At 33.3% G+C, this 25,497-nt stretch overlaps 2 protein-coding genes across 6 annotated transcripts; both read left to right on the top strand.

The window, feature by feature from the left end:
- Positions 1–727: 727 nt before the first annotated feature.
- Positions 728–5,071, top strand: LOC122051601 (eyes absent homolog). Of its 5 annotated transcripts, none has more exons than XM_042612796.1 (7): positions 742–848; positions 1,098–1,140; positions 1,645–1,941; positions 2,312–2,479; positions 2,873–2,966; positions 3,972–4,127; positions 4,560–5,071. In XM_042612796.1, the coding sequence occupies exons 3-7, from the start codon at positions 1,723–1,725 to the stop codon at positions 4,820–4,822; spliced, it is 900 nt and encodes a 299-aa protein (XP_042468730.1). In that variant the 5' UTR covers positions 742–848; positions 1,098–1,140; positions 1,645–1,722; the 3' UTR covers positions 4,823–5,071. The 5 variants fall into 5 exon arrangements, with proteins under 5 accessions (XP_042468734.1, XP_042468730.1, XP_042468731.1 ...); XM_042612797.1 differs by having other exon boundaries at positions 766–848; positions 1,090–1,140; XM_042612798.1 differs by lacking the exon at positions 742–848 and adding an exon at positions 855–990.
- Positions 5,072–5,249: 178 nt separating this feature from the next.
- On the top strand, positions 5,250–9,039 carry LOC122051600 (WEB family protein At3g02930, chloroplastic-like). Its single transcript, XM_042612795.1, has 3 exons — positions 5,250–5,722; positions 6,266–6,509; positions 6,610–9,039. Exons 1-3 carry the CDS (start codon positions 5,703–5,705, stop codon positions 8,800–8,802), a joined length of 2,457 nt encoding a protein of 818 aa, XP_042468729.1. The 5' UTR covers positions 5,250–5,702; the 3' UTR covers positions 8,803–9,039.
- The last annotated feature ends 16,458 nt before the right edge of the window (positions 9,040–25,497 follow it).

Genomic DNA, 25,497 nt, shown 5'->3' on the forward strand with positions numbered 1-25,497 from the left:
AGGATTTTTGAATATCAACAAAATTATAATTTATAATAATAGGAATGTCGAGCGAGGTAAAGGTATTTATGATGTCAAACCTTTATGGATTTATTAAAGAATAACATGCTAGTCTTTCTTGATATTACAGATCAATTTTTAGGAAATACTATACATACATAACTAAACCGTATCTCTCTTCTTCTACCAAATATAGTATTGCTTGAAATTTGACCTTCCACGTTGATTTTCTTTAAAGAAGTAATCCTTCGAAGTAACATTCTTTAATGTCTCTTTAATGTTTTACGACAAAACACAAGCTCTCTGCTTACTCTATTGCAATCCGCCGCATAAATGTAGGGGGAGATATGGGAAAGCAGAAAGAGGCTCATGTTGAAGTTGTCAATATAAGAACATGAAGACAAAAGAGAGAGTTAAAGTGAGACCTATGATGAGGTGATGTGCATCCGAACCAAAAGGAGAGACTTTCGATTTATAAATCTTAAATTGTTGTTCGAATGCATTGGAAAACGACATCAGAGGGGGAGGAGATTTAGGAGGTTAGCAGGAGGGGTAGGAAGAGAATATCACTATTTTTTGATGTTCTTTTTGATAATTTAAAAACTATGGTACTTATTTTAGTAAATATGGAAATATGGCTGCTCCTGTTAGGTAAAAAACCATCAATAATATTGTACAAATATATGTCAAATTATATAATTTAAATATTTATAAAGGATAATTATGCACTTTGGTCCATTTCTTAAATTTAATATAAAATATGTATGACGCTTTCGGCGCCGTGGAATGGAATCGCTCGATTGGAGATCACGCACAACAAGAACAATATAGATCTGGTGGAAAAGCAGGTGCGCCTTTCTTGTCCCCGGATTTTGGTTTTGTATCCTTTTTCTTCTCTTCCTATTTACCTGGAAAACTAGATCCTTATCTGTTTCTTCTAATATTAATATTTGTGAAAATTGTCGATCAGTGTTCTTTGGCCGATGAAAGGTTGTGGCTTTCCTAATTGTTTATAGTATCTCGTTTAATACTATTTGCTGTTGAATCAACTATGGATTGAGCTTTTAAAATTGACGGCTGAATTTTTAGTTTTGCAGATAGGTAGGGTTCGTTTGGTGATAGCTTCGAAATAAACAAAAGGTAGTGTTTCTAAAGAAAGCCCTGTATGAATAAATTTGTTTTGAAAAAAAAAGAAGAGATTTGAACAGTAATCATCGAAATCTGACTTTAGAAAGTTCATTAGAGCTGTGTTAAACTCAGATACTGGTACCCAACAAGTTCAGATCCAAGTGTGTGCCATGATTATTTTTTAAAAAAAAAATTACACTTGACCAATAGAAATATCAAGTGTCCACTTGTGCTGGGCGTCCATCCGATATAAGTATGGAAGAGGTAGAGGAAGAGTCAAAGTATTTGAGCATTAGAGTATGCAGCTGAAAATGGTACATCTAGTTGACAAACTAAAAATGAACCTCAACAAGTCCAGTTATTAGTTAATGGAGTTAAAAATATCTATCAAAAAACAAAATTCGCAAAATTTATGGTATGTATCTACTACATATGTCAAATAAGCAATTCAAATATCTACTATATATATATATATATATACACACACACACACTTATTTTGCAATGTCTATTACAGGGTTGATTGCTGCACCTATGTGTTGTTGAATTGAACAGCAATACTTGTAAGCAGCATCTCATAAGAACACCTGCAGCTATGTCTCAAAACCAAAAAAATGCCGAGGAGGTTTCTAGGTCCACAACAGTCTACATATGGGATATGGATGAGACACTTATATTGTTGAAGTCCTTGTTGGATGGAACATATGCCGGGGTCTTTAATGGTTTGAAGGACCCAAGAAAAGGTTTTGAGATTGGGAAGCATTGGGAAAACTACATTCTACAAGTTTGTGATGAATTTTTCTTCTACGACGAGGTTAGTCGATCTAAAGCTATACTTACTGAATATAGCATGCATCTTTCTGTCTCTGACATTGAATTTTGGAGGCTGAAAGCAAATGGTTGTAACTTTGTTTGGTCATGTCAAACATTATCATTTCAGTTAATTGGCCATCATAGTACAACGTCTAAAAAAGCCAGGCAACATATTTATCTGGATTTGGATTGGCAGACACAATCAAATGCAGGTCAAATTGTTAACTGATTAACACACCATGCCATGCTTTACGTTGGAATCTGACTACCTGATATGTCATTCTTTATTTAAAGTAGTGCCTTTGTACAAGGATGAATGAGTCACATTTTCTGTCACTTGCTGATTCTTTCACATTTCTGTTGCCATGCAGATTGAGAACTATAATGAGCCATTTCTTGATTCTCTGAGTGAATATGATGATGGAAGAGACTTGTCAAATTATGACTTCAAAAATGATGGGCTTTCTTCTCCTTATGATGATTCCAATAAAAGAAAGCTTGCATATCGCCATCGATTCATTGCTGAGAAATACGCTCAGGTGTTGTTGGAAGTTATCTTTCATTGTCAGCCTTCATTAATGAAATCCTGTAAGAATGATCTGTACAGCTGCCTCTCTTCATGAATTTCATTACATGTTTCTGAGAAATAGGAGGTAAGAACAGTCACGGAATATCTGGGCTGCAGTACTTTAGGGTGCTCATCTCTTATCAAGATCTATATCTGAAATCTGAAGAACGAAAGTTAGATTGCTTATCATGGCGGTTTGGTTAGTTTCATCAATGTTCATTGTAGACTGAACCCTACTGATAGGCATCAAAACTAAAAAGTACATGGAAGATAGTTATTTCTGTGTGGCAAGATGTATATAGTATTATATGGGGAGGACAATAGTTGTTACACATTTGATCCTGAACCATTGCTGAATATACAGGGTTTGCACAAGTTGATTGGACAACAGATGATCAAACTCTGGAATGATCTGTACAATTTGGCTGATGGCTATACAAACAGATGGCTATCTTCAGGTATGTTGTTTCATGTCTAAGGTCTAGTTTAATTCGTGAAAAAGAAAGATAAACTTCTATAGACTTTAGTTTTCTTCTGCAATTATTTTTATTTTCCATTGAAGTTAGATTTATTCCTAGAAGAGTGATTTTAATATTGGGACATCAGTTCATCTGAATTAGGATCAAATAGGAGATAAATTTTTTTGTACTAATTTATATTATATTTGGTGCTAAAAAAGTTATTATAATTGTTTGATTGATGATTGTTTTTGTAAGTGCATAATGGTAGGACCTGAAGGCAGTGGTTGTGACTCTAATATGGACCATATACAAGGACTTAAATTACTTAAGGTAGGAATTAAATGAGTTTTCCTTAGCATGTTAGCTTTGGTGACATGTTCATGGGTCAAGTTCTTGTTAGAAATTTCAATTAGGTACAGGGAATGTGGTTTTGTGGCCAGCAATGAGAAATATATCAATTGTCTAGAAGGATGTGGAACTTACAAATGTCTCCCCAATGCACCTAGATTGCTTTCTTTGGATGTCAAAATGTCTGGCATTCATGTATCTAATCAAGAGAATTCCGCAAAAATTGAATAGAAGCTATCATACAATTGGTTTAGAAACTTGACTATCATCTTGGGTTCCTTGTCTTTATCCTGCTTATTGCTGGTAATGATACAAAACATATAGTTATCTTTGAACTTTTCTGCTTTGTTCTCCTGTATGCCTAAGCTATAAGAATATTGTATTGTTATACTTTCTCAAGAAGTTGGTGCAACTTCATTTACCATAATCATAATGAAAGCCTAAGATACTCTATTCTTGAAATAAGAGTGTGGTATCATAATTTTTCCTTGTGACAATCACGAGTTGTCTTCAGTCCAGCTATTTGGTTGCACATAATTTCCACTAAACTATAAAATAGTTCATAAGTTTATATAGTTTATTTATATTAAACTATTAAATAGTTCATTGATTATATTGGTTATTCCTGTCATCTTTAATTAGTATTTTTTTCAGCACATGCCCTATTGGAGGAAACATTAGGAATGACACATGGATCAGTTGCTAAAAGACACCTAAACGTCAATGTATTGGTTACTAAAGGATCCTTGATTCCTAGTCTTGCCAAGTGTTTGCTCTATCGCTTGGATGATGTAATCCCAGCTAATAATGGTATGTATATTTCTCTTATCTTCCATGTGGCCCTGGTTTGTGGTAATTTAATAGTTCAGTACATTTGGTTCCATGTGGCCCTGGTTTCCTATCCTCCAAATGGTTCCCACAGTCTCTTGGCTCTGAACCATAGTGAGAATGTGACAGCCCTAGCTATCATCATATGAAAACACATTGAATATCATCTAAAAACAGTAAAAATTTATTTATTTGACACTTGGGTAGCAGTGTCTCTATAAATTGAAAATTTTCTGTTTGGTTTGGCGCAGTTCAGTTTGGTTCAGAATTCTGAAACTCAAAAGCTGTAAAGTTCAACTTTTCAAATCTTCATTACTACGTTTCTCAAATGAGTCATCTGCCTGCGAAAACAGATCCATAATATAATTTTTATCACTTGTTATATTTCTAAAATGCTTGACCCTCCATGTCCAGTCTACAGCTCATGGGATGTAGGAAAGCTTCAGTGCTTCTCATGGATCAAGGAGAGATTCACTGGCCCTAATGTCCGGTTCTGCGCTATCGGAGATGGAATCGAAGAATGTGAAGCTGCTCAAGCAATGTCATGGCCATTCATCAAAATCGATCTGCAACCATCAAGCTCTTACCGATTTCCAGGTCTAACTACAGAAATGATACAGAGTTATATAAACGTGATATATGGACCACCAGATGCTGAAGAACAAGTAAACGAGTAATGAAGCCATATTTTTCGAGTGATCAATTCACTACCGAATCATCCAAACTATTCGAATTAAATGTTTATCTGCAAGTCTTCTTTTTCTCAATGCTGTGGTCCATCATCCTTGAGAAACGATGGTTTCATTTATAGTTTATGGCTGTAGTCTCTAGCATATGGATGAACTCTCTTTCACTCACTCTTGGATTCTTTGTAATGCTAGGCAAATAACTAGTTGGTAAATTTTGGTGTATACTTTTTTCCCTTGAACTCTTCTATTGGATCATGAACAATTACAAGTAAATTTTCTTGATCTAATCACATGTGATATGTATAACCTACTAATCATGGATGTAGCTCAAGACCTCAAGTTGGTGATGCTATAGAGGTGTCGATCGAGTTAGACTGTCCGCGACCCAACCTAGACCGATATCGAGTGTCAATTGGGCCGGGCACAATGTGACTATGTTACACTCTAGTTGTGCCTTGTTAGACTGTTTTAACTGGTATTTTTGATCATTTTTAAACTCAAGGTGGTGTTTTATAAAAGTACGTAAATTTTGTTTAGCAATTTACTAGTGTCTTCTAGCTGCCCTACAAACAATTTTAAGGACGACATTGTAATGCATACTGTAAAAAGTTAAAAAATTTGAACCTACATAGGGCCATAGGGACATTTTGTTTTAAAAAATAAAGTTTAGAGGGAAATTTATAAATTTGTGCGGATGTGACTCATGTGAGAGTGAAACAATGCTATAATTGCTAACCTGCGCAGTTCTGCAGCTGTGTGCTTGTGCCTCGCCTTCCTCTCTGCTCAGGTCCGCTGCTGGGCATTGCCCTACCCTGTCTTTGCTACTAGGTGGCACTTCTCAGCTTCGCCTCCATCTTCTCGGGATGCAATGTTGCCCTCGAAATCCAAGTAAGCACCCTCCTTCCACCAGATCTGGAAGAACACTTGTTACGATCCCCTTGTTATCCTTGGAGCTGCTAGTTTTCTTTGTTTTTTTAGGTTTTCCCTTGGCATTTAGGTCCGGTGTTGGTCTAAAGATGGCGCCTTTTTCCTAAAAAATAAGTTTTTTTTCCTCCTTCCTGCTGAAATTGATTTTGTGTGGATAATAGACCTATGGCAATGGCTTTTGTAGTGATTGTTCTTGGTTCAATGTGTTCGATCTGTCAATGGTAAGTTTTAGAACTTTGATTGTTTAGAGGAATTTATGGTTATTTTGTTGTTTATCATGGCATTGCTCTTTTTTCTTTGATCATCTATTGCTTGGCGCTTTTCTTTTTCTTGAGACCACATTTTGTTTCGAAGGGTAGAATAGAATTGATGTTTGCTGATTCGTACAAATGTTCTTCTAGGATTTAGGTTGATTCTTTTGCTGGATCATCTTGCATTGTTTACTTTTTAGGTTTATTATGTTGTCTGGATGTTTGAAGGCTAAGGTTTTTCTGGTTTAAGCAGATCCAACTCCTCGGAGGCCTCAAATGGCAAGGCTACACCTCCAACTCCCAAGGTTACAAAAACAACTAGAAATGGTTTTTCCAAGTTGGACTCTGGCTCGCCATCTCCTGTGGCAAAGCTATCCTCTCCCCCTGTACAGAAATTATCCTCACCGGTGCCCAAACTGCGTTCTTCAATTGAGCGATCACCAAAGTCTGCAGAGTCAAAGCCACCAACACTGATCAAGAACAGTACAACTGCTGAAGTAAGTAAAATAAGAATCATATACTATGTTTATGGCTTCTTTAGATTGCTGATTCTTATTAGGTGATAAAACTTTAACATTTTGATTGTATAAACAAAAGAGGACATTGAAAGACTCAGAGCTGCAGTTGAAGTTGGTAGTTGTTGAGGAAGATTTGAAGAAAGCAAGGGAGCAGTTGGCTTCCATGGAGAAGGAGAAGATTCATGCCATTGAGCAGCTAGAAGGGGCCAAGAGATTGGCTGTCGAAGCAAACGAGAAGCTCCAAGAGGCAATTGTTGCTAAGAAGAAGGCTGAAGAGAACTTGGAGGTTGAGAAATTCCATGCCGATGAACTGGAACAAGTAGCCATTGCAGTTTCACAAAAAAGGGAAAATGAGTTTCAAAGTGAACTTGAAAGCACTCAAAAGCAACATAAGATGGATGCTTCGGCACTGTTTTGTGTGAGTCAGGAACTCCAGAAGCTGAAGCTTGATCTTGAGAATGCCACCGGTGAGAAGAAGGCTGCCCTGAGTGAAGCAACTGATGCAAAGAAAACTGCTGAAATGAATGGAGAGAAGATGGAGGTGTTGGCAAGGGAAGTTAACCATTTAAAGTTCTTACTTGATTCCAAGCTGGATGATGTAAACAAAGAAGCTGCAGAGATGATTAAGAAGTTGAATGTTGATGTTGCTGCTTTGCAACTTGAACTTGACAGAGCGAAAACAGCTGAAGAGAGATTGTGGGAGATGGAAACATCTGTTGAACAACTTCAAATGGAATTGACTGATGCAAAAAAGGTGGAATCCGATACATTTAAGCAAGCTGATGGGTTGGCAAAGGAGGTGGCATCTTTAAACAATAGGCTTAAGGAAGCCAATCAATCCGAGAAATCTGCAATTGATTCTCTTGCAATCACAATGAAAACAATGGAAGAGAGCACTGCATTATTGCAAGATGCTGAAACTGAGATTGATGTTCATAAAGGGAAGATCGAATCAATGGAAATTGAGGTGGCTAGCTACCAAAATAATCTCAACGAGGCAGATAGGAAGCTGGGTTTATCACAGCAAGAAACAGAAAGCTTGGGGAAGACAGTTTACCTATTAAAAGTTGAGCTTAGAAAGCTGGAAGAAGAGAGGTCACAAGCACTGGACAAATGCAATGTTTCTGCTTCAGAAATTGAGTGTCTGTTGATGGAGAAGACTAAACTCATTGCTGAGCTCAATGCCAGCAAAGATGAAGGAGATAACATCAAAAGAGCAATGGAAGGTTTAGCTGCAGCATTGCATGAAATGTCTATTAAAGCTAGAGAAAATCAAGAAAAGCTTTTGACAGAGCAATCTGAAATTGAAGGGCACAAGGTTCAGATTGTGCAATTGAATTCAGAAATCAACAATGCTGAAGAAAGGTATGAAGTCATGCTCGATGAAGCAAGATATGAAATTGTGTGCCTCAAGAAAACTGTTGAAAGATTTGAAACTGAAAAAAGCAATTCAAGCACTGAGTGGGAAGCAAAGGAGTTCAATTTTATCAATACTATCAAGAAGTCAGATGATGAAATTGCTTCCCTCAAGGTTGAGATGGCAAAAGTGGTTGATTCACTCAAGCTTGCACAGCAAGAGGCACATGCAGCAAAGACAGATGGAGTGGAGATGTTATACAAAGTAACACAAGCTGAATCTGCTGCAGCTACAGCTTATGAAGTGGCAGAAGAAGCAAAAGTTGATACACTGCAATTCAGGGACATGTTGTTGGACAAGGAGAATGAGCTGCAAAGCATCACACAAGAAAATAATGATTTACGGGTCAGGGAAATAGCCACCCTGCAGAAAATCCAAGAGTTGTCCTCATTGATCGAGGAGGCCAAATCAAATAGTACTGAAGAAACAGATAAGCTACCAAAGAATGTAAAGGAATATGATGGCCTATCAGCAAACACTTCTGAAGAAGTGAATCCTTATGAAAGAATAGTACAGACACCAATTTCAGAGGCATTTTTATGGAAGCATGAAATTGACCACAAGGATGATAAAAAATCAAAAAAGGAGAATCAGAAGGTAAACCAAAATGATGAAGAAGATCTGGCAAATACAATGCCCAGGGATTTATCATCAGAAAAGGGCCATAAGGATTTTTCGGTTGATGATGATTCAGATTTAAAGATGGATGGTTTAAGCTACGAACTGAAGGAGGAGAACACAAATAATGGAGCAACGGCACCAACCAAAAACCTGCAGCAAAAGAAAAAGAAAGCTTTGCTGAACAAGTTTGGGAAGTTACTGAAGAAGAGTAGCCATAGACAAGATGGGAGCTAGGCGGTAGGTACATCAAATTCTATTTCATTTCTAGGTACTGTTTTTTAGGCATTTCAATATAAATTGAAATCTGCATTACGTCCTTATTGAAATTGATCCTTCGATTACTGAAATATATCATCATTCCCTCCTTTACAAATACACTGGAAGGGAAGTATGCATGATACATCTTCTACATACATCAAAAGAATTCCCTGTAACTATTTATTGTTTGTGAATGGTGTCTTACTTTGTTCATATTACTTTGTTGATTAATCTTGCCTCTTGTTTACTATTCATGTGGCAATATTAAGTTGCCTTCTATTAGCACATCAGTGTTAAGCTATGACCAACCACTGAACCAACTTAGGCAAATGGTTCATGATTCAACCGGTTCAACCAATTTAACTGGTTTCCATTAAAAGTTACAGAAAAGTAAGGACTTGCCAACTGAAGTATTCATTGAAAGTTTTGTTCAGGGTTCCATTGTTGGCTAACTTCCAACTTTAATACTGGTAGCAACTAACATATTTATTGCAGAAATGGAACAGATTGAGTGCCAACCAAACTTTATAATGTTCCTCTTTTTAAGAAATTATGATGTTCATGGGACATATACATGACTGCAAGTTGGAAAAGGTTGCATTAATATAAAAGTTAATCAGCTTTTGTTCACTTTATCGTAGAGATATTAATCATTCTCGGTGCGTGGATCTGTTGGTTAGAAATTTGATGTAGTTGGGAACAAAAAAGAAGAGTTATGTTGTATGGATGATTAGTTATTTTAGTGTTGCTCGGTTCAGAAATTGGTAGTATCAAAGTTATTGAATCTAATAAATGGGCTGGAAAGATCATTTTGGTTTCTGCTGAACTTTCTTGGGCAAGTAATTAATGAACTGCACAATGAATCTGCCCATGAACTTTGTTCTTGATGTGAGTTGGCTTCAATGATAACATCAAAGTTTTTTTTATAAAAATAATCAAAACACCATTACCAGGAATACTCACCACAATACTACAACGACTTTGTTGAATGGTTTTTCATAAATAAATTATATGTTGTATGATACTTTTAAAAGTTGTAGAATAACACATTAATTATTCAATATGAATTAAGAAAATTGGGGTGATCTCTATCCTCCTAAATTTTATATTTTAATATTATTTCTTTTAGTAAATATAGGTGTTTTCTAGTTATAATTTTAATAGAAATTATGACATAAAAGTTATTTTTTTATTTACCCTTTATCTCTACAAATTAATAATTTTCAACAATCTTATAATTTCATCACCATTGATATCAAACTCCTTGCTTAGTCATCTATGTAAAGATTAAGAAAGATCTTATAATCAAGTGGAGAAGGATAAAATTTTATCTGTAGTATATTATAAGAATTTTTTTTTTAATGGAATGATAATTTTAAGAACGTTAGCTAATTGGATAGGTCTCTGTGAGTACTTTTTGATTTATCTTAGTGGTTGATAGAAATCTTCTATCAAGTCGGGTCGATCATCTCTCGAATTAATCGATTCGAAGAACTAAATATATAAAAGAAATTCACTCTCACGCTATATAATATTATTAAATGTTGACCTAGAATTGTAATCATCCTAACTTTGTATACATTCCAAATGAACCAAGCTTTAGAGTTAGTTCATTAAAACTCAACTTATGTTTATTCTCATTAGTATAACATCAATACCATCAAGGTTAATCATGAAAATCTTTGTTGAATGAAGTAGAAATATTTAATGGTTCCTCTTTATTTTTTTAAAGAAGAAATTTTTAAAAAATAATCAGCATTAAATTTGTCAGCTGAAGAGATAAGAAAGAACAAGATGGAATGAATGAAGAAATGGGATTTTACTGAACCGCGTACATAATTTTACAAAATACTCATTTCACGTATACAACTTTTCAATGATCAGATCATGTATGAGATATCGATTTTACTCTCCGCCTCCCCCTCATGGTTGTCGGCCTTTTCCACCCTGGCTGTTGTGTGCATCCGAACCACGTGATTTATCTTCCCGAAGTGCACCCGAACCAACATTGACGGTCGACGACGGTGCATTTCTTGTGTCAAACCTAAACTTAAACACAACACTAGGGATGACAATTTTCTCCGTACGTTCAGGGCCCCGCGGGGAAAAATCGAAATGGGGACGGGATCCTCGATTTATTTGAGGATGGGGATAGGTTTGGAGATTTTTTTTGAGATGAGACGAGTTCAGGAGAGTATGAAAATATTGTCCCCATCCCCGAACCCATCTTGAAAATAATAATAATATTATTATTATTATTATTATTATTAATATAATAATATTATTTTTAAAAATATTAATAATAATATTGATAATAATATTAATATTAAAAAATTAAAATATTAATAATAAAATTATTATTATTACTGATATTAATATTAATATTAATAATAAAATAATAATAATATAAAATTAATTTGAAGATGAAAGCGGGGGATGGAGATTTGATCCCCAATTATTCGGGTTCGAGGATTCCTCGAATATGAAAAAGTGGGGATGGGGACGGAGGATGGGGATGAGGATGAAATTTGGGGGTAGGGATGGGGGTGACAAATCCATCCCCACCCCGCTCTATTGTCATCCCTACACAGCACGATTCTCTTCTTATTCTTCAAACACACGATGCAGTAACTCAACATGTTTCCGATGTTGCAGCACTGTGCGACGATCGATTTCTCTTGACATGCATCCAAACCAACACCGATGGCCGATGCATCTTCTTTGTCAAACCTAAACCTAAACACCACGGTGCAACTCGATTTAGCAACTCAATGTGTGTCATCATCACAGCACGGTGCAGGAACTCAACGAAGACAAATGACCCTCCCCTCCGAAGTCCTAACCGGTGAAACGTAACCTTCCTCCTCGCCATCTCCTATTGCAACGGTTGAGCGAGGTATGTTATTTATTTGGGTTAGTGTTCAAAGCTTTCTGTAGTGTGAACCATCTTTATAAATGAAATTTGCACTTTGGTTTGGTGTAAATCAATGTTTCGATAGTTCCAAAACTTTCGACATTGTTCCAGAAACTGCAAGCATTCAAGAAAAACTCCAAAGCACAGGCAACATATAAAATCCTACCGAGGATGAAACTTTTCTATGTGATCAATTTAGAGATATATATTATCTTCTACTCTATTTTAATTATATTTTCTCCCTTTATATATATTAGTATTATGAATTTGTAGGAAAAATAACATTTATAAGTTTTTAGATGTCTTTATTTAACTCTTTAAATCAAAACATTAATTTTGAGTTTATCTTATAGATAATTATTTTTTTAAAGGATAGATCCTAAAGATTTATAGTACAATTTTATAACATAGACTTTTAATGATATCTTGACTTTCTCTACTTGGTTAATGTATTTTTTTTTAATATTAATAGATTTTTTGTTTGTATTATGATTAATTTATGATTTGATGAATACAAGAAAGATCAAATTTTTAATGAGGTGATCATAGTTATGAAGCAATCTATAGATTCACAAATAGAGGATCGAAACAAATCCATTACTCCAAATATAAATTTGGGTACTAGCAATATGACACATTCAACTTCATCTAGGAAACTAAAAGAATTATTAAAATTAATTCAAAGGAAAGATAAAAATCTGACGATAAATGAATCCTAATTTGTTGTTCGGTACTTATTAGGTCATGTTCTATAATCTGGTTTGATCTTGTAGACTAAATAATTCCATACCATGATGTATTTGATATAATACTAATTAGTGAAAAAAATACTTATACAAACCAGTGAAATAACTCCATCTCCAATGGTAAAAAATATGAAACATTAGAATATTCAGAACCATTCATGAACATTACCGTAAATATAATTAAAACATTTATGATTCTCACATAAATAAGAAGCTGCGCAGCAGCCACAAAAAAGGAGTTCGATGAAATATAGAATAAAGATATATAAACAAGAATCAATCCCAACAAAAAAAAATAGAATAAATAGGATTGGTAAGTAATACAACTCCCATACCCCCGCCCCTATAATAGAAGAACTGACCATAAATGCTAGAATATCATGTGTTGTCCTGGTAATAAAGTGAAACTAAATTTAATCACTAACTCTATATAACGAAGGAAAATATAATTAACAATTATGAAATTAGAATGAATGCAAACATAAATATCATATAATCTAAAAAATATTAAATTTATTGATAACTTAAAGTAAGTAAATGAACTCATAGTTCTATACATACTATAATATTAAAAATATTAATTTTTATTGAATTTGTTGACAACACTATTAGTTCTATACACACATAGGGTGCTTGGTTTAGAGAAGATATAACCAATTTAAATTAAGAAATCCTTAACATATTTTAGGTATGAAGTATGACAAATATTAAATTAAACTACGCTTTTTACAAAAATTAAATAGTATTAACAATTTCTCTTGATAGTATTAATATATTTAGATAAAGTAGATGTTGGGTAATACATCTTGATACTATCCACAAACTTAAATATAAAAAATGTGTTTTCATAAATCAAGAAATAATCAAAACTAAAAGAATAATTAAAAAAACACTTTACTCTTAATTTTTTTTTTTAACTTTTGGAGATGATGATGTATATTTTGACATTCTCATAAATGAACTAGTGTGGTGCGATGGGACAATAAGGAGCTAATGCGGTACAGAATGTGGTGAAGCTTGGGACAATAACGAGTTAATGCAGCAAAGAAGATGGTGAAGTTGAACTTTAACCTAGTCATGAATCTCCCAGGAATATAGTAGCTAGTGATGATATGAATTGGACTTCACAACTTCCGGAGAACACAAAAGCAAATGACGATGCCCGTGGAGGTGAAGAAGCCAAATATAAGGAGGATCGGTGATACAGGACTTCGTCGGTGACCAAATCATGATGGGAAGGAGTAGGCGACCAAATTTGGGAGGAGTTCGAGAATGCATTTTCGAAAATAAATGAAAGCGAGCAGGGGAGAGGGGAGGAGAAGTTAGGATTTAGGATTGGGTTTTAGCATAAAGCAGAAGTTCATGAAATTAGAATGGGTCGGGATGCTTTTACTTACTTCGGACGAGCACATGAGGTGGAAGACGACGACATAGACTACCAGCGATGTGGACAATGTTGGGTTAGCAAGATTGCAAACATAGTCCCACATTGTAAAAACACATGGAAAAGATCATGAGTTTATAAAGAGAAAAGATATCTCCATTAGTATGAAGCCTTTTGGGGAGAGCCCAAGAGTAAAACCATAAGGGCTTAGGCCCAAAGTGGACAATATCATGCAAATGTGGAGATATCTAAATTCTTTTCGATCCTACAAGTGGTATTAGAGCCCGGACTGCCAGAAGATATAACCACCGACTGCGCACGACAACCATGGTCTGATTAAGCCATGTGAGTACAATATTACCTGGAACAAAGAAAGTGGGGGCTCCTATCTTCGAATTAAGAAGACCAGACACCAGATAAGGAAATCTTAGTAGGTCGGGTGGACCGAAGGACAGGAAGACCTGGTGGGTCGAAGGATCGGACTTGGGAAGCATGTGGTCCTTTGTTTGAGGGGAGGATTGTTGGGTTTGCAAGATTGTAAACATAATTCCACATTGTAAAAACACATGAGAAAGATCATGAGTTTATAAAGAGAAAAGATATCTCTATTGGTATGAGGCCTTTTGGGGAGAGCGCAAAAGCAAAACTATGAGGGTTTAGGCCTAAAGTGGATAATATCATGTAAATATGGAGATATCTAAATTCTTTTCAATTCTACAAATAAGAGGTAAAATGTATTCCATATGTGATTTGATTATTTTAAAAATTGTATACGTGAAGTGAAATGTGTATTTTATAAAATTATGTACCCGATTAAGTAAAGTACCGATGAAGAAATCAAGTGTCACTTTCTTCCCTAAAATCCCACTACATTCTCATGTACCATAATATATTAATTTAACATTTATTTATTTTCACTACCTAATTATGTCCCCCATCATTTCTCTCACAAAATGACATGTGTCACTGAGTGGAAAACTGATTCCAATATCTTCCAATCGTGCCTCATGACGAGAATGTTAGTTAGAGCCCTAGAGCCAATCATTTGATGATTGTATGGACTCATGTATATCATATTTTTGTATATTAATAAAGGCATTTGTTTGGTTATTATACTTATTTGTATTAGTGCCAAATAGACTAAGTATAATAGCGTCCTTGAGTAGAAGGTTCATACTTATATCAATCGATTAGTTGAATCGATAGTGAGATGATATAGGGAACACTACTCTAAATCATTCCTAGTCGAGTATTAACATTCAGGGACAATGTTAATGCAATAAGACTAGCATGTAGGTCAGTTCGATGACTTGATCTCACAAGTCATGGATATAGAGATATCAAGCTGACACATGGGTATACAGTGGAGAATGTATACTGAATGACCCGCCATGAGAAAGTATCATGGATCGTTATATGAGTGTCATATACTTTCTCATGTGGCTATTAGTATGACTATTAGTCTTTAGACCTGAAGTCACCATGGATCCCTACATAAGGAGTTATGTACTTTGGTTTCGTCAAACGTCACCCGTAACTGGGTGGACTATAAAGGCGATTACTGGGTATATAACGAATTATGCAGAGGGATGTGAGTGATGTAGATGGGATCTATCCCTCCCATATGACGGGAGCGACATCGCTATTCTTGATAGAGTGAGACCACTAAGTGCATGGCCATGCCCAAATGAGTCAACATTAGATGTTGAGCTCATTTGATTGAGTGAGTCTACTTGGAGTTCAAGATTTAGATTGATCAGAGGATGACACGGTCTATGCCTCATATTGATCAATCTAGATGTCTAGGATAGAAGGACACTTGTCATATATTGTGAGGAGTCACAATTAGTAGTCACAAGGTGATGTTGGATCTAGACATTTCTTGTAACTTGGGTAACAATGATGTATTGATAGATGCCGCTCATTGCTTATGTTTCTAAAGGAGTTTAGAAACATTGCCAACGTTACAAGAACCTATTGGGTCACACACAAAGAACAAGTGAATGGAGATTAGGTTCATATGATGAACCAATTGGATTAGGTTCATATGATGCACCAAAGATTGGATTCAAATTAGACTTATTGAGTTAGACTCAATTAGTTTCAATTGTTGAATGAGTCTAATTTAAATTTGATTCATTGAGTCAATTTATATTAATGAATTGAGATTCATTAAATTGAAATTGACTTGAATCAAAGAATGAATGCAACTCAACATGGAAGAGATTTGGTCAATTTTGACTTGACCAAAATGGGAAGTTGAAACATCAAGTTTGACTTGATGAATTGCCACTTCATTGAGGATGACTCATCCTACATGGCAGCCACATCATCTCCTAGTTATCAAGGAGGTTACAATCCTCCATTTAATGTGGCCGACCACATTAAATGAGGGGGGTACCCATGTGTGGCCGGCCACATAATGAAATGAGGTTTCATTGTTTTATGGCTATTGAAGTGGTGTAATTGTTTCTTCTTCCTCCTAGCTCTCTTCCTCTTTTCTCTTGCTGGTGTCGTGCACTTCCATGGATGAGAAGGTGGTTGAGTGAATCCAAGAGCAAAAGAAAGGTGAAGGTCACAAAGGAAGGATACTACTAGTGAGTGTATAAGATTTCTTTTGTACCTTCTTCTTTTCTTCCTTTCCATTTCCCATCCGAGAGCCCTAGAGAAAGTGCTAGCACACTTGGGGCTCTCTTCTCCATCCTTTGAGTGTGGGAGACACTCCTTGTTCGTGTGGATATCATTAGAAGAGTGTCTACGTTGACACTCTCGAGATCCGGCGTACCTTGAACGAGCGGGATAAGCGAAGGCACGCTTCGAAGGTATAAGATTTTTTCCTTTGTAGATCTACTGTAGATCAATGTTTTGAAACTCGTACTCGTAATTTTCGTTCGATTTTCCTTGCACGGATCTATGGCTTTGGGTGATTCAGGGTTTCCGCGACGTGAAAAGTGATTTTCGCGGCTCGAAAAACCCAACAGAGAAAGTATGATACACTTGGTACATCAAATTGATCATAGTGGTCTTTATTGAAGCAACAGTAAAATTGTCACATGAGTAATTCTTTTAGGACGGTCCCGTATTTTTTTTAAAGGGTTAAATAAATATTTATCTTATTATAACGGTCCTATATCAGACATTCAACAAGATACTTTATAGCTATTAAAAATTGATCGTAAAATTTATTTAAACAATCATCCGTACAAATATCAACTAATAAAGTTTTAGGACGGTTTAATATGTACTTTTACTAAGTGTAAAAAAATTATTTTCTTGGAAAAAGGAAAATAAAAAAGATAAAAGAGCATCAAATTAAGTGTGTTATTTGATCAACTTCGATCATGGATACAGGTGTTTCTAATAATAATTTTGGCTATAATCTAATCAAAATCCATGTCCATTTTGGAAGATCCATCCCATGACCATGGTGTGATGGCGCCATGCAGTCTCACTCCACCACTTCTTCCTCCAGATTGGATGATCGCATGCTATCTAAAAGAAATTAGATTGATGAACTAAACTTCGTCCTTAGCTAGAAATGCAGAACTAATTGTTTCTCAATGGTGATCTTCTATATGTATAAAAGAAAATACTTTGACGGTGAAATTAAAGAATTGCCAATTTAAGCCGTTAGTTTTAGAACATCTCAATGTGGACAACTGCCTGCACCGTTTTCTCAAAAAATTTAGTATGTTAGTTTGATAGACTCATTCTTTGTTTTGTTGAGTGAATTGTGCTTATAATTCCGTAAGGCACGGGGATGTTGTAGTAGCTTTGCTTTCTTGAATTAATTTGCATTTTGATGGTCGGTTGATGTAGCCAAATGTAAGGGTGTCCTTTTGCTAGAAGGTTGATATAATTTGACGATGTCAAGGTGTACAGTGAGGAATGCTTCTTTGTTGGACATGACATGATCTTAGTCGCATCAATTGTGAAGCAACCCCTTTGCGATTAAATGCATTGGAACTAAGCCATGCTTGAGGTTGCAAATGCTTTTGCCAAAAGAATGCTTCCTTGAGATAAAACATTAGTCCATTCGATTGGTGCTCCTTTCAATAGGTTTGAAATGTTAGGTCATTTGATTGAATTTGATTTATTAAGTAAATTAATACATAATGAATCTTGATTTTAAACTAAGCATTTGTAAACCGAATCAAATTTAGTTTAGATGCACATGTTAATGATCATAATGATTAAAAAATATTGAATCTTTGTTAGATTTTCAATAAAGATGTATGTACGATAAATAAAAATATATCCGTGGTCCGACAAATAAGGCAGAGCAATTGATTCAAATTCAACCCAACTGGATCAATTTAATTGAACTGAATAAATTGAAGTTTTTCGAATAACTAACGGAATATTTTAATAAAATAGAACAAATTAAACTTAATATTTTCATTATATATTGCTAATTGATCGAGGTTATTACTAATTCATATTCGTATTGTCTTTTTTTATTATTATTTTGAAATATTAAAAAAATTATAAATTTTACTCTTCATAATCATAGTGTATCATCCTTATTATAAAAAAAATTTAAAGAATGCAAATGTACTTCTAATAATTATACGGAAAGATTTTGATATTTTAGTTATTCAATTATGTTGTTGAATTATTTTCGGGATTAATGTCATAAATATTTTTAGATAAATATGGTTATTAAATATTATTTGGTATTGATATTATAATGGCATATATTTGAATGTTGTTAGTAAATTAAATTATTGAGGTTAATATTATAATTATATAAATACTTCTTATCGGTGTTGATATGGATTAGTATTGATATTGTAATTATATATCAATTTCTATAAATATTAAGGTATTTATGTTTGATGACTAAATTAATAATGAAAATTTTAAATACTTACTGTAGTATCGGGAAAATAAACTCCATATTTAGTTAAGACATTATTGACATTACAAAGAATGAAAAAGAGAGTAAGAATAGAAAAATCAAAGTTGTATAAATTGTGCAACTCTAAGTCTCCCAATACAAAGTGCCGCATTACAAGAAAAATCATATTTAGCGACTGAAATTTTAGTCATTAAATGATTACTAATTGCATTTAATGATCGAAATTTTCAATCGCCGAATTTTGGGTCACCACTGTAATTAGCAACGAAAATTAAAATTTCATCGCTAAATTTAGTAACAATAGAATTTACTTTGCAAGGCTAAATTATTGTAAATTAAAATCATAATAACTTGTAATTTAAGAAAAACATCTTAAAATAAAGAAAAAAGTCATCACATTATCATCATCACAGTCATTCTCCCACAGTTGGATTACTTCTTTGTCTTTTTCCTTCTTACCATCTCATCTTGCAGTAAGTAGAAGAAAACTAAGTGCATCAAGAAAAGCTTTTGAGATGAAGTTGAAAAAAATGGCTACATAAGTGGAATTACAACACTTATAGAAATAACATTGTATACAAAGTAAATTATTAAACATCAACAATCATAGAATTACTGAAGTACTAAAACCTTAGATCAATTATATCTCTACGGCTTACACTCTCTGAAAGTAAAGTGCATCCCGGGTAGAGAAGTCACAAAATTATGCAAACCATTAAGACAACAAATATGAATTCAGTGCAATCATTTAAATTGTCACTCACATCTTCCCAAACACTCGATGACACCAGGCGGGATCCTCTGATCTCGCCTGTCCTAATCCGCTCCTGGATTAAGAGCAATGATAAGGCCCTAGCTTGTAAATACGGACTAGAGATTCTCTGCTCTGATGACATAATCATCAAAATATATCAAAACAATATCACAAAACAAATTGCCTCCTTAAAATAAAGTATGGTATTTATTTTCTGCCTGGAACACTACAAATGACCAAAATGTTAAATCACAATTATTGAGATATAATTATAAAAGCACAACATGTATATTAATCATACAAATATTATGACAGAATGCGAAGAATACAACAATTACAAAAAAAAAAAATTAAATATTAAAAACTATCTTAGTCACGTGTAAGTACACAAACAAATTTATTGGTCATTTTTGTTTACATGTGATATTAAAATACTAGAGAAAAAAACCATATATTGAATAAACAACATCACTAGAGAAGCAGTGGCGCAAAAACAAAATGAGATAATTCACAAATCATATAAGCAAATTAAATTTGAACAATGTTTAAAAGCATCAATATCTATATCAGAACAAGTTCAATTTCTCGACTCACCTCTTTGGCTCTTTCCTTTCCATCATTGTACAACAAAATCCTCATGAACTCTCTACAAGACTAAGTTGAAAAGTTGTACGGAAATCATTTGACACAGTAGATAATCAATAATATTATGATTTCTAATTTTACTTTGTCTCTTACACCAACATCTCGCCAACTACTAGTTCCTTTAGGAAATTTCAAAATAGTAAGACAATAATAATTATTTTAAGGATAAAAGCACGATCGATCAGTCAACAAGGGTTGCATGATCGGTCAGTCAACAAGGTTGCATGCGGGCTAGTCACTGTGTTAGAATGCAAAGTATTTTCATCTCTATATTAGCTATGGAAAAATATTTTAATCTCTAAATTAGGAATCAAGTTAATTTTCTCGCTAAATAGCGACAAATTAATTTTTATCACTATCTCATGGACTGAATATTTTTTTGTTTCTATTTAACAACTGAACATTAATTCGATCATCAATTTATAAATAATATTCACTCAGCCGTTGATAGACATTTTTTTTTTATAGTGGTAGAGTAATCGATACTCCAAAACAAGCACTACATCACCCAACTAAATGATAAAGAAACCCAACAAGCACTGCAATCACCCAACCAAACAATAAAGAAACACTAGATCTTCGAGTTAGAATGTTTCATCACCGAACCCTAGTCTCTTTTAAATACCAACTACCTTATTATTAACCGATTTTTAAAAACAAAATTCGCTAAATTTTATTACGGACAATTTTTTTAAAATTTAATAAATTACAAAAACTAACAATTTAAATAACTTTTAATACGTTCAAAGAGATGAAAGATGACCCAAATATTCAGTTGGTAATTGGTGAGTGGACATGAAAGATGTTTGAAAGAGATAACCATGTTTTTAGATAACCATTAATTGGGCATAATACTGCCAGTGCCAGCTTGAATTATTTCTGTAACTTAAATTTGTTTATGTGATTTTTTAATCAGGCTTATCCACAAGAGAAAGTTGGGGTCTTTGTTCAACAAGGCAGAGGTGTGCCTCTCAGGGTGGTTGAATACAGTGAGATGGATGCATCAATGGCTACTGAGACCAACCAGACCACTGGGCGCCTTCGCTATTGCTGGAGTAATGTAAATTGTTATTCCCTTTGTTATTATCTTGCTATATTCTCTATTAGTAGCGTTTCTTGTGTGAATGTGGGATAGAAGCGACCTTCTCCATTAATTACCCTTTATAAAAGCAAAAGGATATAGGTGTCAATGTTCTAAGCCACAATATTTTTGGCTAAGAAATCATTTCTTCCTATTTCACTTGGCTACAAATTATGGATTCTAGATAAAATGAGGTTATCTTAGTTGTTTATGTTGCATAGCTTGTGCAACATTTATGATCAATGCAATCTAAATGCTACATTGTCTAACAACCAAATAAATATCTCTACAATTTCATATTACGGTTAAATGAATATTATCTAGATGACCTCTTCTAGGTGAAGGCAATCTAAAAATTAATAATGTTTTTTAAAATGTTAATTTATTATTATCTTTAAAAAAAATGTCTAATAAATTTAGCAGATTTTATTTTTAAAAATCTGTTATTAATATAATAATTAGTATTCTAGAAGAGGATGGGGAGACATTTCTAATTTTCCTTCATTTTTTCAAGTAGGCTCTTTGGATTTCTTAAAGCATTCAGCTTGAACATTGAGGGTTTTTTTATCATCTGGTTGGATGAAGCAGTGCTTGTTTTGGGGCATCATGGAATATAGGTTGCTCTGTGGAGCTTTGTGTTACGTTCATACAACTTTGGTTTTTCTATTCTTTGTTTATTTTTTTTTTCTATCTAGATATCGAAATGTCTTCGCTGAATAGAGAGTTTATTTTCTTGATACTCAAATTCTTAGACAATGAAAAATTTAAGGACACTGTTCACAATTATGTTCACGTTTTCTTTTGGAAACACACCATAAGCATAAGTATAAATACTATAATATATTATCACTAACATAAAGATACTAAAATAAATGACAATCAATTAGCATGAATAACAATGATAATACATTGATATAAGACTAAAATAAAGCCAAGCAGTTAAAATGGATAAACTCAAGAATTTTTCGGGGTAAACTCAAGAAATAATATAGAGTGAATATCAAAATAAAAATAACTATTGCATAATTAATACAACTAAAAAATCATACAATTAGGTTAAGTAATTTACAGAGGTTAAAAAAAGGAACTATCTATCTCAAATTGAGTAATTAGAGTAATTCTAGTAATGGAGTCAAATTGATTTATCAACCTAGCCATTGATTAATTCATAAGTATCATTTGATTTGTTAATCAATATATAAGTTAATTAATATTAATGGATCTATTAATTACTGCAAGTACTGTGTCAATCACCAATCCGATTAATTAACTATCAAGTTAATTAAATAAATCAATCAGTAAACTAGTTAATCACTTAGCTATATCCCATCCCGATTAATAATCTTAATTAATCATTTAGTAACTAATTAATCCATTAATACATCAAATCCAACATAAGATTAATTTATAATTAAATTCAATTAATCAACTAATTATTAACTCAATTAATACTTAATTGGCCCTCGGGGCAATGGTGCAACTATTAGCCCTCCAATAGATACTAGGGGTGAGCAGTCAACCCGCCAAACCGACCAACCCGCTTATACTGACCCGAACCGAATCGAAAAAAAATAATCCGCCGGATATAGGGCCGGATTTAGGGTCCTGATATTACATTATTTGGTCTAGTAGGGCTGGATAGTTTTTTATCTCAATAACCGAACCAACCCGATCCGTGATTACCCCTACTTGTAGCAACTATTGTTGATAAGCTGCTATACGTTGTAGCTGCTACTGTCAATAAGTTGTTATATATTATAGTAGCTATTTTCGATTAGCTGCTACAACGTATAATGAGTAATGCCTATTATCATTTTAAAATATTTTATTTTTTTATTGTACTTATATTTATATTTTATATTTCATTGGATATAGAGTCGGATATCCAAATAACTGACAACCCGTCGGATATCTGATACATAAGAATCGCCGGATATAGGGCCGGATGTAGGTCCTGATATTGCATTATCTGATTTAGTAGGGCCGGATAGTTTTTTACCCCAATAACCGAACCAACCCGACCCGTGATCACCCCTAATAGATACCAAGGGATATTTAATGTTAGAATTTCAACGGCCTCTAATAAGAAGTGGGATTAAGAATGCTAACTATTTGAATGAGCCTCCATTAACACTTTCTCATTTATCTTATAGCCGATAGAAATTTTCATGGGATCAAACTAATTATCCCAGGATTAATCGATTCAAAAAATTAGATACAGGTTATCAACTAAAAAAATAAATTGATACTTAATTGATATCGAATCAATTATCAATATGATCAATAATTCCATTAATGTGTCCAAGTTTCAGTGAAAAATAGATTTAAGAATATTAGTCGTCTAGATGAGTCTTCATGAGCACTTTCCAATTTATCCTAGTGGCAAATAGAACCGATCATCCTAAAATTAATCAATTCGAATAGTTGAATATCAAGTGACAATTAAAAAATAAAAAATATAATTCCATTAACTTTTAATTAATTTAATCTAACATTAAATTAATTAAACTGATTAACCGATCTATCAATTGCTCCATCTAGTAATTAATCAATTAATTATTTGCTCAATCAAGTGTTAATTAATCAAACCCTTATTAATTAACCTACCAATTAATCCAACAATAATAATTAATCTAATAATAGTAATCAAATGATCGACTACTATCTTAAATAAATCAACTGCCATTTGATTAATTAAACAAACCTTAATTAATTGGATAATTAATTAATTAATAATCTAATTAATCACTGATTAATTATCTAAACTAATTAATCAACAATATGACGTTAATGAGTAATTGTTAAAATAATTAATTAATCATCTAATTATTAAACTGATTAATAATCTTATTGATCAGATTAATAACTCAGTTAACCCTTACGTATCAGATTAATCTCCTTAATAGTTTCGATTAGTATAATGAGTTACGGATTGCGGTTTACGGGTGCTAGAGAAGTGATATTATTAGGTATAATGATGGGAGAAGAAAATCTTAATAAAAGTGATTGCGGTTTACAGGTGCTAGAGAAGTGATATTATTAGGTATGATGATGGGAGAAGAAAATCTTAATAAAAGTGATAGCAGGCTAGGGTCGTACCTAAGATTTTGATGGCCTTCAATAAAAAGAGCCCCTTACACCATTTTACTACTATATTAACCTAAAAAATCATCTACACTTCAAAATATAATCCTCCTTTAAATATATGATCAATATTTTTTAGCTAGATTATAAAATGTACAATAAAATAAAGAGTTAAATAACATGAATATTTCAAAATATAATAACAAAATAAATATTTATGGTAATCATTGAATACAATTCGTCTTCTTCCATTTTAGCTATAAAAGTATAATGCATATTGTTGTCGTGTTTTAATAAGCCTGCAACATGTAAAGTAAAATATGAAGTTAAAAAACATTTAATATTTCAAATATATAATCAAATAAAAATATAAATATTATCAATAATCATTTGAATACAACACCGTCTTGTTGTTTTAATTAGTTGCAAAAATATCAATTAAGCTTGTATAATCAAGATGTTCAACTATTTTCTTTTCAATAGACAACATCGCCAATCCATTTAATCTTTCTTGTGACATGATTAATTGAATATATGTTTTAATCAACTTCAACTTGAAAAAGCTTCTTTCTGCAGATGTCACTGTAACTAATATGGTCAATAAAATTATGTATGTAACATGAGTATTTGGATAACAATCATCCATATTTTTCAGATAATTCAAAACATCTATTGCTCTTTTTGCTTCCACCGGTAAAAACTGTTTCAAAATTGATAACTCCATATACAAATCATCTCTATCAATATCTGACTTGTCATTATATCTCAATGTTTCTTCAAGATTTTTACAAGATTTTATTAGATTATCATCATTAGCAAACTTTAATCTCTCTAGTTTGAACAAAAACTCAAATGTTTCATCGTACATTTTAAATTGTATGAATCGAGTTTTTAGTGAAGAAATAGCTTGATCCATTAAGAAAATAAAATAATTAACTTTAAAAGATTCTTCAGCTAATTGCATCACATCTTCACTACTACTTTCACCAAATTATTTCTTTTTTCGGATAATACATTTTTCTTTGAATGTAGCTTCAATCTCCATCTCTTCTGCCATTTGCTTCACTTCTATCATGGCCTTATCAAATCCAAACTCTCGATACTCCTCAAAAGTAAGAATAAGTCCTTTTAATTGTTTAATTGCAATATCAATATCGATATTTTCACCTTGAAGAAATTTACTCACAGGATTAATCGCATGC

This window comes from Zingiber officinale, chromosome 3A (genome assembly GCF_018446385.1).
Source record: "Zingiber officinale cultivar Zhangliang chromosome 3A, Zo_v1.1, whole genome shotgun sequence".
Taxonomy (NCBI): domain Eukaryota; kingdom Viridiplantae; phylum Streptophyta; class Magnoliopsida; order Zingiberales; family Zingiberaceae; genus Zingiber; species Zingiber officinale.

Excerpts from the sequence above, each read along its gene's own strand:
- LOC122051601 (XM_042612800.1), top strand. The coding sequence starts at position 1,723 with ATGTCTCAAAACCAAAAAAATGCCGAGGAGGTTTCTAGGTCCACAACA. Across the intron at positions 2,480-2,872 it reads TTGCTGAGAAATACGCTCAG|GGTTTGCACAAGTTGATTGG; the intron begins GTGTTGTTGGAA and ends CTGAATATACAG. Across the intron at positions 2,967-3,971 it reads AAACAGATGGCTATCTTCAG|CACATGCCCTATTGGAGGAA; the intron begins GTATGTTGTTTC and ends TATTTTTTTCAG.
- LOC122051600 (XM_042612795.1), top strand. The coding sequence starts at position 5,703 with ATGTTGCCCTCGAAATCCAA. Across the intron at positions 5,723-6,265 it reads ATGTTGCCCTCGAAATCCAA|ATCCAACTCCTCGGAGGCCT; the intron begins GTAAGCACCCTC and ends TGGTTTAAGCAG. Across the intron at positions 6,510-6,609 it reads AGAACAGTACAACTGCTGAA|AGGACATTGAAAGACTCAGA; the intron begins GTAAGTAAAATA and ends TATAAACAAAAG.